The following is a 16,920-nucleotide window of genomic DNA, read 5'->3' on the forward strand; positions in this document are numbered from 1 at the left end:
GGGGGAGCGGAGGGGGCATGTTGATAGCCCGAGGTTATGTCTGGCTCGATCTTTCACTGAAATTTGTTCACCTACTGTTCCAACTGGGGCCTCAGGGCCCTGTCATACTGGAGGCCGCCCTGACCCACTAGCCAGGACCAAGATTCATTCAGGTTCAAAAGCCCCCGCCCTCTTGTTTCTCACGTTCCAGCTGAGCGACACCCATACTTCTCAGCTATTCGCTAAGCAGAGATGACTGACACAACCTGTGTCCAATGAAGAGCCGAGTCTTCAGGGCTCAGGTCACTACTTTCTCTCAGGGGCTCTGGAAGAAGCAGGTTCTTTCCTGTGGGGTCTCAGCATCCCACAGACCCAACAGGGAAGTCCGCCCACACCAAGGCCCCGATGGGGGGACCAGGCAACCTGATTTAGGGCTCAGAAAAGGAACAGAGTCCTGCGTGCAAAGCTTCCCAGCCAAGCCTAGCTACACGTGTGGCCCCTGCCATCTCTGCGTTTGGAATCTGCTCTGAACACGTCTGTGTTCTAGCTTTTTGTGTTTGACCTTCACTTTGCTCCTTGGCGAAGTTCCTCTGAAATTCCACCTGGCCTTGGCCAATCTAAGGGAAAAGGAATCTTGCCTTCATGTAAGCCAGGAGGATCAGTCAGAGGCCAGATGCAGTTGGAGGCTATCGCGGCGCCAGAGACCGAAGCGGCCGACTGGACCGAAATACTTAAATCTGAATGACAATCCAGGACAGCTGGAGGGGCATCTCTCTTCCTTACGAACAAAACAAATAGCCTCACAGCAATCTGTCCCTTCTTTCCTGACCAACTTCAGGGCTCTAGCTGTTGGCCTGAACACCTGGGAGGAAACTGGGGAAAGGTAAGGAAGAAGTTGGGCCACCTCCAGAGTAAATGGGTAACGTAGGGTTGAGGCATCCTGGCACTGGATGCTCAGAGCTGCCCAGGGCTTTGTAAGTCCAGGGAACCTCTCTGCCCCACCCCCTTGCATCCCAATGAGGAACTAAAGGGGCTTGAATGGGATCTTTGATCATAGCGGGTCCACCAGGTGGCAGTGTTACCCGGGCCCAGTCCAGACAGAGCCTGCAGTGAGAGAGCGGCCACCAGAGGGCAACACAGGGACAGACGCTCAACCACGCAGCTGGTTGCCTAGCAACTGTGACGAAATGGGCTCCCAGTTTGCACCCTCTGCAAGGCCTCCCAGGTTATTTCTGGCGTAACAAAGACTGTTGCACGCAAGGAGTGGCCTCAGGAATCCCAGAACTGCCTCTCTTTTAAGCCTGGAGACTCTAAAATGGTCCAGGGACCCCTAAGCCAGCACGACCCTGGCGTCTAGGGGATTGGGCAGCTCCTGTCCCTGCCCTTTGGACTGCCAAGGATCAGGAAAAGAAAATAAACATTTTCCATTCCCCTCTGTAGCCCCACAGCCGTTGGGACGCTCTGATTTCCCTAGTGGCTAAAGCAGAGCAACCTCCTCCCTCTCCCATCCCCCAACCTCCCCCTTCTCAGCAGGGACTGGATTAACAGCATGTGACCTTGAGCCAGACCTTGAGCCTCCAGCTCCTCAACTGTACTTCAGGGGGGGGTCGAGGGGGTGCTGATAAGATCCAGCTCTGACCTTCTGTGGTCTTGATTCTCTCCCTTTCCTCCAAGAATTCTGTCCTTGCCTCAAAACTCTCCCTGATTTTGACGACCCTGAAAATAGAATTCTTCCAATTCCAGATGGATAAGTATGACCCGAGAAACCAGAGATGGAACCAAGAAAGTGAGGCAGACACAAGACAAGGAGTGTGGTTATAATGAGCTCAAAGCCTGTGCCGGTCTGGTCTGTGAAAGGGCCTGGGTGAGACGAGGTCAGTGCCCAGGGCAGAGTCAGGGGGCCACTCTAGTCGTGGCATCAGTAGTGGTTCCAGGCACGTCTCTGGGTCATGAGGAGCCCGCTGGCCCTAGGGCTGGGCTCTGACTGGGGCCTGGTGTCGATCACTAAGGTGTCGGGGTCTCCAAGGGGCACCACGGTGGAGGATCACACGGGCATGTGCAGCTCGTTGTACTCATCCTGGCCGTCCTCGTCAAAGTTTGGTTCAGCATCTTCAGAGTCCAGCTGCAAGAGGGAGCAGAAGGTTGGGAGAGGCCGGCAAGCGGACTCACCGCCTCCCGTTCCCCAGCTCCTCCTTGGGCCGGCAGCCCTCACTGCCCCTAGACCTTTCCAAGCCTCACTGTCTACAGGGACTGTGGCCCCAGGTTGAAGCACTTCCCTCTGGCCAAAACCTTCAGGTCACCCCCCAGCGATACCTCCTAGTAATAATAATGATGATAGCAGCTACCACACAGAAGTACTTTCCTGGGGCTCTGAGCTCCTGTGGTACCTTTGTAAGCCATGCGTGGGCAGAGGATTTTCAAAAAGATGTCCCTTCCTCTAGCTGACAAAAACAGGGCTCAGAATGGATCTCAGCACTGCCCCGCGCCCGCTCATCCCTCAGCTGTGTGCCTTTGCTCAGGACACAACCTGCACAGCTGTCTACAGCAGCCCTGTGCTTCTTTCACACCAAGGCACCGTTCTCATTGCTTTACCTGGAATTGTGTTTAATCCTCACCACGATCCTATAAGGGAGAACCTATTAGCCCCGTCATACAGATGAAAATGAGATTTCGGAACGTTAGGTAATTTGTCTGTGGTCACACAACAGCAAAGACTGGCACCCAGGGCCCAAGCCCCTAAGACTGCCCCAAGCACCTTCCCTTACCGCCTGTAGCTCCCTGTCCTGGAAGAGCCGGGGCAGGAGGCAACGCCTCAGGGGCACCGTGAGCAGCAGCAGGAAGGGAAAGGCGAGCGAGGCCGCCGTGGACTTGACCACCCAGAGCAGCGCGATGCAGCCCAGCTGGATGCACGTAAACAGGTGCATCCTCCAGGTCTTCACCTGGGGAACAGGCGTCAGGTCTCACCACATCTTTAGGAACTCGGGTCCCCAGGTCCCAACTTATCCTTTGGAGTCCCATCTCCAGCCCAGAGATCCCTCGGCCCCCCCCCGCCGCTCCCCATCACCCCGTCGCCCCACCTCTGTGCCTCCTGGCCCTACCTTGGTCACATAGGGCTGTTCGGGATGGTGTTTTGCTGGCATGAGTATGAGCAACAGACGCTGGGACAGCTGGATGCCAGACAGTGATGTGACCCCCATGTACAGGAAAATCCCAAAGAGCACAGCCAGTGGGATCCGGCGCAGCACAGCCCCCATGACAATGGACAGGCCTGGAGGAGGTGACACACACCTACGTGACCCCTCAGGCAGCCCCCGTGAGGATGGAAGGGCCTGGTGGGGAGGAGATGAGCCGGGCCTCATCACTGTGACCAAGAGAAGATGCAACAGGACAGAGAACCAAGAAAGGGCTCAAGCAAAAAGGCACATGGAGTGTCAAGAAGCAGGTCTGAGGGTCAGAGCAGGGGCTAGTCACGAGGCGTTTGGAAACTCAGAAGGGATCTGGGTCAAGCCTGGGATGGAGAAAGGATTTAAGGTCCAAAACGCAAGTCTGGGGGGTGGGGACCGGGGCCGTGCAAGGTGGGCGCTCTCACCCACGAGGCTGGCGATGAGCACTCCAGTGACCCGCTGCTCCCGCACCTCCTGGATCTGGGGCTTCTCGCCCGGAGCAATGGCAGTGCGCATAACAGTCAGCGCATTCACGTGGGTGACCGAGCGGACGGTGGCGGCCGTGAGCCAGGGCAACCCAAACAAGCCACAGAGCCCACCCAGGGAGCCGATGAGAAGCAAGTCCAGGTGGAAGCCGGAGCCTTTGAGCAGCCTCCGCGCCTTCTGGCTGACGATGAGCCTGCGGGGAGAGGATGGGAAGTGGGGGTGAGTTGGGGGTGGGGGCGTGGCCAGCGACAGGGTCAGGCACACACAGCAGGGACGGTGTAGAGGGGGAAGGACATGCAGAGCAGAACTCTCCCAGGACCTGCCAGCTTCCTCTTTCAGGTTCTCAAATTGAAGTTCTCATATTTAAGCAAATCTGAGGCAAATTCCCATACTGTGGATATTTAAAACACCACAAAAGCCAGATGCCAGCTCTCACCACATCATTGTGGTTTAACCAAAATGAGATACATGTGAGCGTCACTGAGAGAACATGCTGCCAGGGTTTTCTGAGGACTGTCAAGTGCCACCCTGCAAGTGGTGGTAGTAACAGACAGGTATCATGTCAAAGCACCACTGGGGGGCTTCCCTGGCGGCGCAGTGGTTGAGAGTCCGCCTGCCGATGCCGGGGACGCGGGTTCATGCCCCGGTCCGGGAAGATCCCATGTGCCGCGGAGCTGCTGGGCCCGTGAGCCATGGCCGCTGAGCCTGCGCGTCCAGAGCCTGTGCTCCGCAACGGGAGAGGCCGCGACAGTAAGAGGCCCGCGTACCGCAAAAAAAAAAAAGCACCACGGGGAAACCACGCCCCAGGCCCATGGACACCCTCCGGCCGCCAATCCCACGGCTCCCCGCTCCTCCCCCCCAGCCCTCTCACGCAGTGATCTGTGTCTCCATGAAGATCAGGATGAGGACCAGGAGGGCGGGCACGGCGGCTGCCACCATCATCCAGGGCGGGAAAGGACGGGCGCTACCCAGGGGCGGGATGAACCACGTGCGCTTATGGGGGGAGGTCACTGAGAGCCCCGTGGGCACCGTCAGCTTCTGCATGACCAGAAGGAAGACCGGGTTCAGGGCCGCTAGCAACTCCACGTAGCAGCTTCCCCCCACCAGCTCTGTGTCCCCAGTACCAGGGCTCCAGGGAACATGGGTGTGAACAGGTGTGGGGAAAATCAGTTTTGTATCCTCCAAAGTCACTGTGCCTCCAAGGGGTCTGGCAGCAAATGAGGAAATGATATACCTTCTCCCTGAGCCCCAGAGCTGCCAGGAGACCTGCTGCAGGGGCACCTGTCATTCTGCCCCCAGTCCCACACCTGGTCCTCCAGGAGTCCTGACTAAGGGCCACACATAGCCCCAGACCCCCTGGCCGGCCTCCTCAGCTGGACCACGCAGCTGCTTCTGAAACCCCCAGCCTACCCACCCCTGTGCAGCCCCAGCACATAGCCATTCCACTAGGAAAGCTGGGTTCCAGCCCTGACCGGCTGCTGGCGCAATGGGGACATGTTATGGCCTGCCTCTCAAGCCCCTGGGGTGAGAACCAGCTGCCAGAGGGGGTCGGGACTCACTCACCTGTGTGTAGGTGTCTGTAATGGAGTAATCCACCAGGACCATCACCAGAATGGAGATGGGGATGCCGAAGTCCCCGATGATACGGCGAGCCTTGAGAGGGGCCAATGAGGGGAAGGGAGCAAAAGGTAGATGGAGGGGAGGGTCAGGAGACTAACGTGGGGGTGTTTTACCCGGACCCCTCTTGGGCCTGAGCAGGAGCCAGAGGTCCCCTGGCCTGTCCCTTTAAACCCCGCAGGTGCCAGCCCAGCCCAGCCCACGAGGGCATTCCTCTCCTGATTACACTTCTCTGAGGCTTCAGACAGGGGCAGAGGCTGCACAGACTCGGATGAGGTCTCCCACGACCCGGAGAAGGGGACAGCCCCTCTCTTGAGCGGAGCCTGGCAGTGACAGCAGGAACCGCGGGACACCCACAGGGGGTCCACAGGCCCTACTCCCGCCGGCCACGCACCTTGCCGCCCAGGAAGCGGCTGTTTCTGAACTTGCGCAGGAAGAAGGCAATGAGGAAGGTCCCGAGCATGAGGATGAGGGACAGCAGAGCCGTGTTGGGTTGGTTCCTGGGGCCCGGCGGCCCCTCGGTGGGGGGCAGGGCACTCCCATTCAGGTCCAGCTCAGCTGCCAGGGCTCCCCCAGGGGGGTAGAATGGCAGCAGTGGGTGCTCCGTGAACACCTGTGTGGGTTACGAGGTTGCCCTAGCGCTCACCTGGGCAGATGCCTGATTTCATAGCATCAGTACACCTGTGAGGGAGAGGGCTGGCCCCTCCCACACCTAACCAGGCAACGTAACACAGGACATGCAGCTCCATCTCACACACAGACGCCCTTCCTCTACATAGTGACCCAAGGCCCCCAGACCCATAGCCCTGACAATGCCCCCTTTCCGTCCCATACCTGTTCAGGTGAATCCTGGACTTCAAACCTCTGGGTTTGACTCCCTGCCCTTCAGCTCAGACGTAGCCCTAGGGCGTCCTCAACCCCCAGGCCCACAGCCTACAGAGCCTTCCTCATCGTCCCTCCTCCCCCCAGGCTCTCCTTCCCAGGTGCTGCCCAGCCCCCATCTACACCCCACCCCCCCAAGACCTCTCAGGGCCTCCACCTTGTAGAGCTTGTGGAAGGTCTCATAGATGAAAATGAGCGAGATGAGGAAGGCAAAGATCTCCTGGGTGAAAGGTGAGATGTAGCGGACCAGGAAGCTGCCTTCCGCGGCCACCAGGGCAAGAACAAAGACCACCAGCCAGAGGCCAACCCACACCCGGCCTGTGAGGTACTCCAGGCCCTGGGCTCGGCAGAACTAGAGGTCGGGAGAGAGAGGTGGTCACCCACAGCCATCTAACCTGGCCCTCAGGGCCCCACGGGACGGGCAGGAGGTGAACCCCGAGGGAGAGGAGGGGGAAAGACCGCAGGGGCCCATCACCTGGGCCAGGGGCACAGGGTGGAGCAGGTGACCCCTGGGGAGGGGCAGGGTGGCTGTCACCTTGAAGAAGGCTTCTTCGAAGACGAGCAGTGGCCCCGAGAAGCCGACCACGAGCAGCGGCTGGGCCCCCAGCAGAGAGAAGAGGACACCAAGCACAGCCGTGGACACGATCAGCTCAGACACACCCATCAGTCCTTCTGTCTTCTCCCCTGGCGCGGGCAAGGGTCAGTGGGACGGCCCTGGCCTGGCTCTTTCTACCTGGCCCCTCTTTCTTGTCTAGTTTCCCCTAACCTGGGGACCCAAGAAAAACGGAGCAGCCCCCCAGAGTGGTAGCTAGGGACCCTCACCACTCTCAGCCCTCCTGCCTCTCACCACCAGCCCCCCACCCCGGATCTCCCACCCCTTGCACCCACCCCCTCTCACTTTACTGTCATCCCAGAAGTGACCACTGGGACACCCTGACCCAGCAACCCTGCAGGTGACAGTGAGCCCCCTCCTCTCCTCCCGCCCCTCACCTAGCAGCCCCCCGAAGGTGATGGCGGGACTGAGGGCAGCAAAGTAGATGAAGAGCACGGCAGCCACGCACTGGGAGTGCAGGGCGTCCCGCAGGTCGCTAGGGTAGTGCGGGTACCGGCGCTTCACATCCCGGACAAGCCCCCCAAACACCGAGCCAGTGCGCAGCAGGGGGTCGTCGTCAGGGGGCACCTCAGAGCCCCCTAAGTCCATCGCCAGCTCTGGGGGAACAAGAGACTGCTGGAACCTCGTGCTTGGAGCAGGCCCTGGGCCCAATCCTTCCCAGCCTGGGACGCAGTGCAGAGACCTGGGTCAGGGATTGGAAGCTGACGTGCAGGGCTCAAGAGTCGGGATGGGGCTGGGGTCAGAGCCGTGGGAGCCGCGGAGGGGGCATATGTTCAGGGGGCTCCGGGCCCCAAAGGGTCTGACCTTTCCCAGGGGCCACGTAGCCGCCCTGGGTGGTCATCTCAACTTTGGTCTGCTCCCGCTCCCGCCGCTTCCTGAGCAGCTCGCGCTGGAAGGCAGCCACGGAGCGCAGCAGGTCTCGGCCCTCCACCTCGGACGGGGGGATCACGATGCTGCCATCCAGGAACTCGCTGATGGCGCTCAGGAGGTCCTGCCGGTCGTCCGCCTGATAGGCAGCATCGTGGAATAGCTGGAGGCAGGAATGCCAGGGGCTAAGCCCACAGCCCAGGGAGGCCCTGGGACGGGGGGCTTTGGGGAGGAGGTGTTGGGCCATCAGAGAGCCAGAGGCAAGGTGGACGGTCAGCCACATACACAGGTCCAGTCCACTTATCAAAACTATGACTCATGTCCCTGCTGGCCGGCAGGCAGCCACGGCCCTGAACACCTCCCAAACCCCCATGACTGCCCGCGCTTTTCCCCTGGGAGCCTCCAGACTTTTCCAGAATGCAACAACTGAAGGGATGACGCCTGGCATAGCGCTACCAATCCAATCTCCATCCTCACTGGAGAGTGCCCACATCCTGTTGGTTGGGAAATATTTCGAACATCACCCCTGGCTAGAGGACCCTCCTGTCCAAGCCCAGCTTCCCTTTCGAGTCTCATGTCACATCCAAAGCTTCAGCGTCTGGGCTTCTTCGTTCCTGCATCCACCTCCCTGTCCCCTCCCATAGCCCCAGCCCAAGGCTCCCTTTTCCCTCTCAGCTCACCCCTCCCTCCACCACTCCAGAGCGCTGCCTCCACCCCGAAGGGCCACTAGCACCCCTGTACCCATGGATACCACTGGGGGCAGCGAGTGGGACAGAGAACAAGCAGGGCCCAGGGGAACAGGCCTAGAACGCCCAGCCTGGGGGCTGCCGGACCCACCTTGTCAGACATGAGGGTAGCAATAGAGCGCCCAAGCTCGTGATAGTCGGTGCTGGTGTGGCCGGGCCCCAGCATCACGAAGAGAAAGCGAACCGGCACGGGGACCTCAAGCACAGACTCCAAGAGTACAGCTTCGTTCAGGCGCACAAAGGCTGCCGCTGGCTGCTCCAAGAAAGGCACACAGCCTGGCGGGACAGTAAGGCACAGGGTGCTGGGCAAAGGGGCGCAGTCAAGGCAGGCCCTGGGGGGATATCTGGGGCCATGATGTACAGTTGAGCAGGTTGTGCACTGCACAAAGAAACCCCAATCTAAAGAAGCCCTATTTGCTTATATGTCTGTACATTTATTACAATTTACCAGCAGATGGAAATCAAGGGTATTGAGGAAGGGGTGCTTTTTTCTAATTCTCACAACGGTGTTATATGGACTAGAAGCAATCCAAGATAGCAGAAAGCTGGATGGGAAGCAGGCAGAGGATTAGGGAAGATGGGTTGAGAGGAAGACCAGGGGCAAGGTGGGGGCCTGGTTGGGGATGGACGAGGCAGCCTGCAGGCCAGAGCTCAAGACAAGCAGACCATGGTGGGGGCATCCACGCCCTGTAGCCCACATGCCCCCAGGGCCCAGCCCTCCTTACCCACGAGCACAACAGTAGCCTCAGCATCTTCAGGGATCTTCTCCAGCAGCTTCAGGCTTTTCCCCCGGTGACCATCTCCCCCAGGCATGTGGAGGGGCTTCTGAGGACGCAGAACTGGAATAGGGCTGGGACCCAGACCGGAGGCCATGGCAGGCCCTCCCATCCCTTGTTCCAGGCCTGGACTCTGCCCACCAACCCCTGGATCTGGGCCCTGCTTTCTCCCTCCCCAGCCAGGGTGGAGACTATTGGTGAAGTGCCCCACAGCAGGATCTGGACCCCTCCTCCAAGCCCCCTCCTATATCTCAGCCTTACCTTGTTTAAATGGCTCCCCTGGGTCTGCCCCATCATCCCATTTTAAATTTCTGTTTCTCCAGGGCAGGGGTCCCTCCTGAATGTAGGTCCCCCACATCCCTAGTATGGTGCCCGGCAACCAACCTTCCTGACCCACTCAATGAAGCCATCCATGGCCTCCACTGAAACTGGAAGCCCTCCTCATCCCCCAGCCCAGGTCAGAGCAAGGTGACTGACCTCCTTGGCCTCAGGGTCATGAGGCCAGAGTGGGGCTGGCTCCCCCAGGTCATCAGCCACGGTAGGCACTGCACCATCGGGGCCATGGCTGGGGGTTGGGTGATGATTCCCTAGGACCGAGTTCACGCTGGAACTGGACGCATTTCGGGGAAAGAAGCCACTGTCCTTGTCATCATTGGGATGGCTGAGGAGAGGGCAGAGGGGGCAAGGCAGGTTAGGAAGACAGCCCCTTGGTGGCCTGAGGTCATGAGGAAATGAGGTCAGGGCCTCCATCCTTTTTGCCTCAATGTAAGAAGGAACTTTCTAACGGTTGGTACTGTCCAAAGATAAATAAGGAATGAGCTCCCCATCATTTGGGGTATTCAAGCAGAGGCTCGAGAGCCACTCAGTAGAGTCTGTGCTCCTGGAAGGCAGCTGAACCTGAAGGCGCCCTCCCAGGTGCCCCACCCTGGCACCTGTGTTTCAGCAGCAGGGTGCGAAGGACACTGGCCCTGTCCTCCGGCCGGATCTGGTCAGACACAATCATGGTCTCCACCACGAGGTGTGCGATGCCTGGCAGAGTGGTCTGCTCCAGGTCCAGAAGGGCAGCTCCTGGGGGCACAGTCAGGGGAGGGAGCACGGTCCCGTCAGGTAGAAAAAAACCACCCCCCAGTGGCTTGCTCCCCAAGGACAGGCAGACATGCTGGGTGAGCCAAGCACCTGATGTGCCCAGGTGCACACACAGCTCCATGTGGCCACAGCCCCGCCCGAGAGGGATGCAAAAAGAGAGCACGGGGTGAGGGCACAGCCCCTCCTTGCCCAGAGAGGGGGTCATCTGTTGATTTACTGCATGTGGACAGATACCTACTGTGCCCCAGGTACAGTGCTAGGTACCTGGGCACAGCCCCACCCCTCAAAACTTATAGCTGTGCAGGCAGCTGGACCCCATGTCCCCAAAGCGGCAGCCAGACCTCGCCTGGCCCCAGGGCTCCAGGGAGCAGTCCCTGGAGCTGGGCAGCCCAGCACAGGCTGAGCTCTGTGGTTTGTGAAGAGAGCCTGCAGCTCTAGGGACAGGCCTGCAGGGCCCCTACCGTGGGCAATGGTCCTCCTGAGCTCCAGCAGGCTGCGGAAGGAGAGCGAGGCCACGTGCGGCTTCCCCCAGCGCTCCGTCTCTTCCTCCACGTCCTCTTCAAACTTGATCCAGCGAGCCGTCTCCCGCCAGTGGGGCTCCTGGCTGCGGTCCAGCATCAGCTCATTCAGCTCCACAAACACCTGGGGTGGGCGCCAAGGGTGAAGGCCTGGAGGCCGCCAGGTGGGACCAGCTGTCCTGGGGACATGGCGATGGGCCAGGCAGGGAGGGAGGGAGAAGGGGGGAGGAGAGGCGAGAAGAATCCAAAGGCCCACTTCCTCGGGGTCCGGTACCTCATGAGGCCTCCGGTCCAGCTGCTGCTTCTTCTTCTTCCTGCGCAGGATGGGGGCCAGGCCACTGGGGCTGCCCCTCCCGCCCTGCGTCCGAGACGGCTTCTTTACCAGGTGCCGGCGCACGCCAGGGTTGTCCTCCAGCCGGTGACCTGTGGAGAAGATGGGCTTGGCGGTCCCAGGGTTCCAGCTCAGGGCCTCGGGGTCATTGCCAGCCCCTCCAGCTCTGCCCAGCCATTCTACTCGGTAGTGCGGGGGGGCCGCCACAGTCACCCAGGGACCATGCGGACAAAACCATATCGTCCAGCTGGGCCATTTCATACATAAGGAGACTGAGGCCCAGAGAGGGGAAAGGACTAGTCCAAAGTCACACGGGGACACTGGCTAAGCCACAGTAAAAGGCAGACCCCCAACTCAGTCCACAGCCCCGGTCACGGCCACTGTCTCTTACTCGGCAGTGCCAGGACCCACATTAAGTCACCAGGCCCCGCGCCCTCGGCACCTTCCCTGTGCCCCTCAGCACCCACGTGTACTCCCCCATGGGTACACATCCAGACGGACTCAGGCAGAGCTTCTCTCCCTTCCTTCCCATCTGCCCTTCCAGGCCCACAGCTGGGGGAAGGCCAGCAGCCCAGTTACTCACAAGCCGGTCCGCCCACCATGGGGCTCAGCTGGCCCCTGATGGATTCCCACAGGTCATAGTCCTCAAGGTCCAGCACAAACATCTCTAAGTCCTCTGAGGCCAGCGAGTCTCGAGGGCTGGGGGCTGGAGCCCTCTGAGGGCTCTGACCCTCAGCGTCCCCGGGCCCAGGGCTCAGTGCCCCGTTGGGCTCTGTGACCTCCTCCAGCGGGCTCATCATTCCCCCGATGGCCAAGGCCTCAGCCCCTGCTCCTTCCTAGAGCCCCGGCTCTCCTGAGAGGTAGGAGCCTGGACAGCAGTGGTCTTGGTCCAACCAGAGCTTGAAAGTGGCCGGGCCTCCTGACCCCGACTCCCAAGGTCCCCAGGCCTGCTCCCTGCTGCTTCCAGCCTGCACCCTAGGTCTGTAAACACGCCCTCCCCCTGACCACCCCCCCATCCCACCGCTGCCGCCACAGCCGCCGCTGCTGCTGCCATCGGATTGTTCCTGTCCCTGTCCTCAGGCCCTGGCAACTTTCCATGACGTATTACACTCAGAGCCCTCCCCCCTCCCACCCCACCCCTGCACACACACTGTGGTTCCAAGGGGAGGAGGGCGGGGTCGGTGATGCCCCTGGCTGGGCACAGAGCCCCATGGGTGCGGACAGGTGGCACAGAAACCAGGGCACTGATAAGACGGAAGGAACCTCCCGAGATCACAGCCAGGCCCGGCCGAGGGTGGTGTGATGGGAGTAGGAGGCTCCTGACACAGGGAGAGGCAGGGCCTGGTGGAGTGGCTGGGACTCAGGGCCCTGGTTCCAAGCGGGTAAAAAGAGTTTGCCCCGAGAAGAGAAGCCTCGGGGGAGGGGGGGTACAATGATGTCTCCAAACGTCATGTGGAAAAAGGGCTGCCTTATTCCAGGGGTGACTCAGAGGACACAACCAGGACGGAAGGGCAAAGGCATCGTGAGGGGAAGTCTCAGCTCTGGCACCCAAGGCATGGCTTGGTGAGGTAGTGAGTTCCCCATCACTGGCCACATTCCAGCGGACAGGGATACCGCAGAGGAGCTCAGCCCTGGGTGGGGGAGAACACAGAGCCTCTCCAAGGTCCCTCACAGGCTGGGCACCCCTGGAAGTGGGTGTCACTCACTCTTCATGTCGTCCAGGTCCGCGGAGCCCAGCATCTGGGCCTCCGCCTCATCCGTGGGCACCTGCTGCTCCGGGCCACCCGGGCTGCCCAGGGCACTGCCTGGGCATAGCCGTTCCCGCAGGTCATAGCTGGCTGACGGGCTCCGTGGCCGGCTCTTCTCTCCGGCGACTCGGGAGACCCGGGCCCGGGGACTAGGGGAGCTGAGGAGGCAACACGGCAGCCTTGAAACTGGCAGGGACCCTCGGTGGAGATGGGCCAGGGGAGGGGGTTCCTCTGCCCTCCCCCAGCTTGGGGCAGGGCCTGGAGAGGCCCCCTGGGGACTACACACAGGCTCCTCCTGGGCAGAGAGAAAAGCTTACCTCCACCTTCCTGCCCCCGCCGCGCTGGTCCCCAGTTCTTCTTTGTCCCCATCCTCCTTTTCACCCAGACACCTTCTCTCTCCTGGAGGACTCTCCCTGCCCGCCCTCTGGTGCTCTCCTCCTTGCCAATCATGCAGAGAAGGGGCACGCCCTCCCCGGCTCCTCCGCCCCGCCTCCTTTCCTCCTAGCTTCTCCACTGGGGTCAGGAAGGAGCCTGGGACCTGCTCTGGGCTGGGCTGGAGGCCAGTACCTGACCGAGTGCTGGGGGCTCTTGTCGGAGCGCGGGCCCACCGCGGGCAGGGGCTTGGTGAAGGCGGCCCTCCCCGAGAGGCCGGGACTGTCGTCCTCGTCACTTCCAATGGAGAACTGTGGATAAACCCCGTGTGACCTGGGTCCCTGCCCTGACTCAGCCCCAATACCCCACTCAGCCCCGCCTCCCCCTAACCCTGCCGGGCCTCCCCTCCCCCCTCCAGGCCTCCCCTTCTCTCCCTGAGCAGCCAGCCCTCCCTGGGGACAGACCTTACCTTTGCTTTGGGTGGGGACCCTGCGGGTGGAGGTTCTACAGGCTCTGCCTCAGACTCCCCTTCCTCTTCCTCCTCCTCTTCCTCCTCCTCATCCACTCCGGCTCCCCCCTCCTCCTGGATGGGAGGGGTCCCCTCAGAGGGGGGAGCAGAGGTTCTCTCCTTCTTCCTCTTCCTCCTGGTTTGCCGGGCAGAGGTGGCGGGCAGTCGCCGCAGCTTGTGGGGTGGAGGCAGGCGCACCGAGAGCGGGTGGTGGGTGTGGTGGGATGTGTGCCGGTGAACTGGGGGTGCAGGAGAGCTGGTTGGGGCCCCCACAGCAGAAGGGGGCCCCTCACCACCCTAGGGACGCATGCCTTATTCTAGCTCAAGGCCTCAAACAAGGGCACCCTAGTCCTTCCTCCAGAGTCAGGCTCCCCCCAACACCTGTACCCATAGCCTGTCATTGGGAAGGCCTGGTAGAGTCGGGGGGATGGAGTGATGGAGAGGGGAGGTTGTGACAGGGAGGATGCGGGGATGAGAGGACAGGACACAGCAAGGAAGGGAAAGGTAGAGTCAGCAGAGCTAAGGAGGGGAGGAGAGGTGGCAGAGAGACGAGAGCAGGGCCAGAGGTATGACAGAGCCTTGAGGAAGATGAAGGTCACCAAGGGAGGCCTCAGGCCCATCTCCCTACATCTCCCCTGTGTCTGGGGCTCAGCTCCCCTAGCAGGCAGACAGGTGATGGGTAAGTGAGGCAGGATGACTTAACATGGCATGGTGGCCCAGCACAGCATCCAGCACAGCATCCAGCATAAGATGACACCGGGTGACCAAGCCAGTGGTGAGCACGGTGATGGTGGCAATGAAGGTGATGGCGGTGAGGGCGGCCACACTAGGGGTCCCCAGGCTACCCACACTCAAAGTCCCGCTCGCTGTAGCTGCGGCTGGGCTTCTTGGGGTCCCAGGCCGGGGGCTTGTTGATGAGGTCCCCAAACCTGCTCACAGCCAAGGTCTTGCCCAAGTCATCATCCTCCTCCTCCATGTCTGGACTCAGAGGGGGCTCCTCCAAGGGCACCCGGACCTGCAGACCCAACAGCCTCTTCTAAGGAACCCTGACACATGAACGCCACACACCCACCCCAACTCCAAGCCCTAGGTGGAGATGGGGGAGACCAGCAGACTCTTCTTCTACACCCTGTGACCCAGGCAGGGGTCAACCTCCCAGGCTTCCAGGGCTTGGGAGGAGAGGGGGCAACAGATCCGAGAAATACCAAAAGACCCCCTCTTTCTCCGTATCTCCCGCCCAGCTCTATCCCTGGATCTGGGGGTCCCAGGGTCGACCAGAAGACCCCCCTATCCTCCTTGAGGTCCCTCCCCCTCCTCTTCTCCCACCCCCGCGAGCGTCAGTCACCTGGGGTAGGGGGGAGGCGCCCCCGGGCGGCGGAATCACTCCATTGGCCATGTCCGGAGAGGCGGCTTGGGGGGACTTTGACTCACTGAGGGACCCGTGACCCGGGTGAGAAGAGGGCGCTGCGCGGACCTAATGGGGAGCCCTGGGGGAGGAGGGCGGGGTCAGGAGCCTCGCGCGGCCGCCCCCCCTCCCCCTCCCCGGAGCTGGATCCCCCGCCCGCCCGAGCGCCCATCGAGGCCCCGCCGCGCCCGGGATGCCCCGGGGCCCGGCCCGCCGCTCCCTGCCCCGCCCTGCGGTACCTCGGGGCTCCGGAGCGTGCGGAGCTCGGGCCGACCGCCGCGCCCCATCTCCTTCCCGCGCTCGCCCCGGGGCCTGTCGCTGCGCAGGGCCGGACGGCCTGGGGGCGCCCGCGGCGGCAGCGAGCCTGGCGGGCTGGGCGGACGCAGGCGCCGGAGCCCGCAGCCCGCGGCTCCACCTCCTCTCGCTCGGCTCCGCAGCTCCGCCGCCGCCGCCGCCGCCGCCGGGCCGCACAATGGGAGCGGGCGGGCGGTGACTCACCCCGCCCCGGCCGGCCCGGCCCCCACGCGCGGGCCCCCGCAGGACCCCACCTGCCCCGCAATCCCTTCTCCGGCGCCCCACGCGTTGCCGAAGGCGGGTGCGCCGCCCTCCACTCCCACAATTCCCAGATGCACGCATCACCTTGCTTTTAGCCTCCTCTCCCCGCAAGAGCCGTGGAGGCGACCCCTCCGCAGACGCCAGCCCCTCCAACCTTGGGAACTGAGCTCGCAGGCCTACGGGAGCACCCACCACCTGTCCCTTCGGTTCCGGTATAGCCTCAGATGCCTGGCTTCTGCCACCAGGCAGCGCCCAACATTTGACCTTGGCAGTTACCTCCCTGGCCTCGGTTTCCCCAACGTAGCCAGAGGGGCCTGGAAACGGGGTGTTCCGAAGTTCCATCCAGCTCTAAGATTCTGCACCTCAGTTTCTACACCCTCTCTCCCCCTCCTCCACCCCCCTAGGTCACATCTTTTCCAAGGGCAAAGGTGTTTGGAAGGAACGACTGGATCCCAATTTGACCTTCTGGGGGTCTCGCTGAAACTGAGCACCTAGCACAATGCCATGTCCCTAACAACCCCTCATTAATAGCTGGTGGAGTCACGTCCCTGAATCCTGAGGAGAACTTAGGAGGATGCTGGGGGAGAACCCAGGGTGGAGCTGCTGGGCAGGAGAGGGGCCAGGCCCAGGAGAGAGAAACCAACGCCTGCCCCGGCGGGGGCGGGGGGGCCGGGGAGGAGGGGCAGGGGATGACAGGATGCTGGACACGATGGTCTCTGTGTGGGAAAGAGGTTTAACCCTGTGACCTTGGGCATGTAATTTACCCTCTCCCAGCCCTGTCCTCTCCTGGGTCTCAGCTCAACCTGAGGGAAGATTCTCTACATTCAGAGCCGTCAGGGGGAAGAGGGGAAGGCAGCTAGTATCTGCTGAGCCCTTGGCTTTGCACCAGCAGCCCCATGCTGGGCCCTCTCTATACTCATCTTGGCTTCACCACAACAGAGATTCATGGAGCCTTGTTACCCTGTTATGGTCACAGCTGGGAGGCAGGCTGCTGACAGGGCATCATGGGTGTATGTCCCAGCCACAGCCGTTTACCGCTCCAAGCCTCTTTCAGGGAAAGAGATGTGCTCGGCCTCCCCGTCTCACAGGGTGTGCAGAGCATGAACCAAAATGCCCACCTGAGAGCCAGCTGTGTGTAAGTAGAGTGTGTGAACTGTGCCCCAAAACTCAGGATGTGAGACCCATCTGTTATGGGTTGAATTGTGTGTCCCCCTCCACCACACACACACACACACACACACACACACACACACACACACACACACAC

At 61.4% G+C, this 16,920-nt stretch overlaps 2 protein-coding genes across 4 annotated transcripts; one reads left to right on the forward strand and one right to left on the reverse strand.

Annotated features, from left to right (window-relative positions):
- Positions 1 to 1,775: 1,775 nt before the first annotated feature.
- SLC4A3 (solute carrier family 4 member 3) lies at positions 1,776 to 15,498 on the reverse strand. Of its 3 annotated transcripts, none has more exons than XM_029226043.1 (23): positions 15,338 to 15,498; positions 15,039 to 15,180; positions 14,543 to 14,708; positions 13,655 to 13,932; positions 13,381 to 13,496; positions 12,772 to 12,971; positions 11,009 to 11,157; positions 10,678 to 10,858; positions 10,063 to 10,198; positions 9,608 to 9,791; positions 9,080 to 9,179; positions 8,446 to 8,630; positions 7,546 to 7,771; positions 7,119 to 7,337; positions 6,664 to 6,812; positions 6,286 to 6,480; positions 5,641 to 5,859; positions 5,193 to 5,282; positions 4,501 to 4,667; positions 3,569 to 3,822; positions 3,078 to 3,247; positions 2,745 to 2,918; positions 1,780 to 2,101 (listed from the first exon to the last, which is right to left on the reverse strand). In XM_029226043.1, exons 2-23 carry the CDS (start codon positions 15,087 to 15,089, stop codon positions 2,024 to 2,026), a joined length of 3,687 nt encoding a protein of 1,228 aa, XP_029081876.1. In that variant the 5' UTR covers positions 15,090 to 15,180; positions 15,338 to 15,498; the 3' UTR covers positions 1,780 to 2,023. The 3 variants fall into 3 exon arrangements, 2 of the variants coding, with proteins under 2 accessions (XP_029081877.1, XP_029081876.1); XR_003794027.1 differs by having other exon boundaries at positions 2,050 to 2,101; positions 3,573 to 3,822; XM_029226044.1 differs by lacking the exon at positions 6,286 to 6,480 and having other exon boundaries at positions 1,776 to 2,101.
- On the forward strand, positions 15,171 to 15,819 carry LOC114896540 (translation initiation factor IF-2-like). Its single transcript, XM_029224589.1, has 2 exons — positions 15,171 to 15,693; positions 15,749 to 15,819. The coding sequence occupies exons 1-2, from the start codon at positions 15,171 to 15,173 to the stop codon at positions 15,817 to 15,819; spliced, it is 594 nt and encodes a 197-aa protein (XP_029080422.1).
- The last annotated feature ends 1,101 nt before the right edge of the window (positions 15,820 to 16,920 follow it).

The sequence above is a fragment of the Monodon monoceros genome, unplaced genomic scaffold (genome assembly GCF_005190385.1).
Source record: "Monodon monoceros isolate NGI ecotype Baffin Bay Population unplaced genomic scaffold, NGI_Narwhal_1 Super_Scaffold_16, whole genome shotgun sequence".
Classification (NCBI taxonomy): Eukaryota; Metazoa; Chordata; class Mammalia; order Artiodactyla; family Monodontidae; genus Monodon; species Monodon monoceros.

What these genes read in the sequence shown, in the direction of transcription:
- LOC114896540 (XM_029224589.1), top strand. Translation starts at nt 15,171, where the DNA reads ATGGGGAGCCCTGGGGGAGGAGGGCGGGGTCAGGAGCCTCGCGCGGCC. An exon ending in CCACGCGTTGCCGAAGGCGG is followed by an intron (nt 15,694 to 15,748) that starts GTGCGCCGCCCT and finishes CCTTGCTTTTAG; the next exon opens with CCTCCTCTCCCCGCAAGAGC.
- SLC4A3 (XM_029226043.1), bottom strand. Translation starts at nt 15,089, where the DNA reads ATGGCCAATGGAGTGATTCCGCCGCCCGGGGGCGCCTCCCCCCTACCC. An exon ending in CTACCCTCATGTCTGACAAG is followed by an intron (nt 7,772 to 8,445) that starts GTGGGTCCGGCA and finishes TCCTGCCTCCAG; the next exon opens with CTATTCCACGATGCTGCCTA. An exon ending in GCCGCTTCCTGGGCGGCAAG is followed by an intron (nt 5,283 to 5,640) that starts GTGCGTGGCCGG and finishes GCCCCTCTCAAG; the next exon opens with GCTCGCCGTATCATCGGGGA.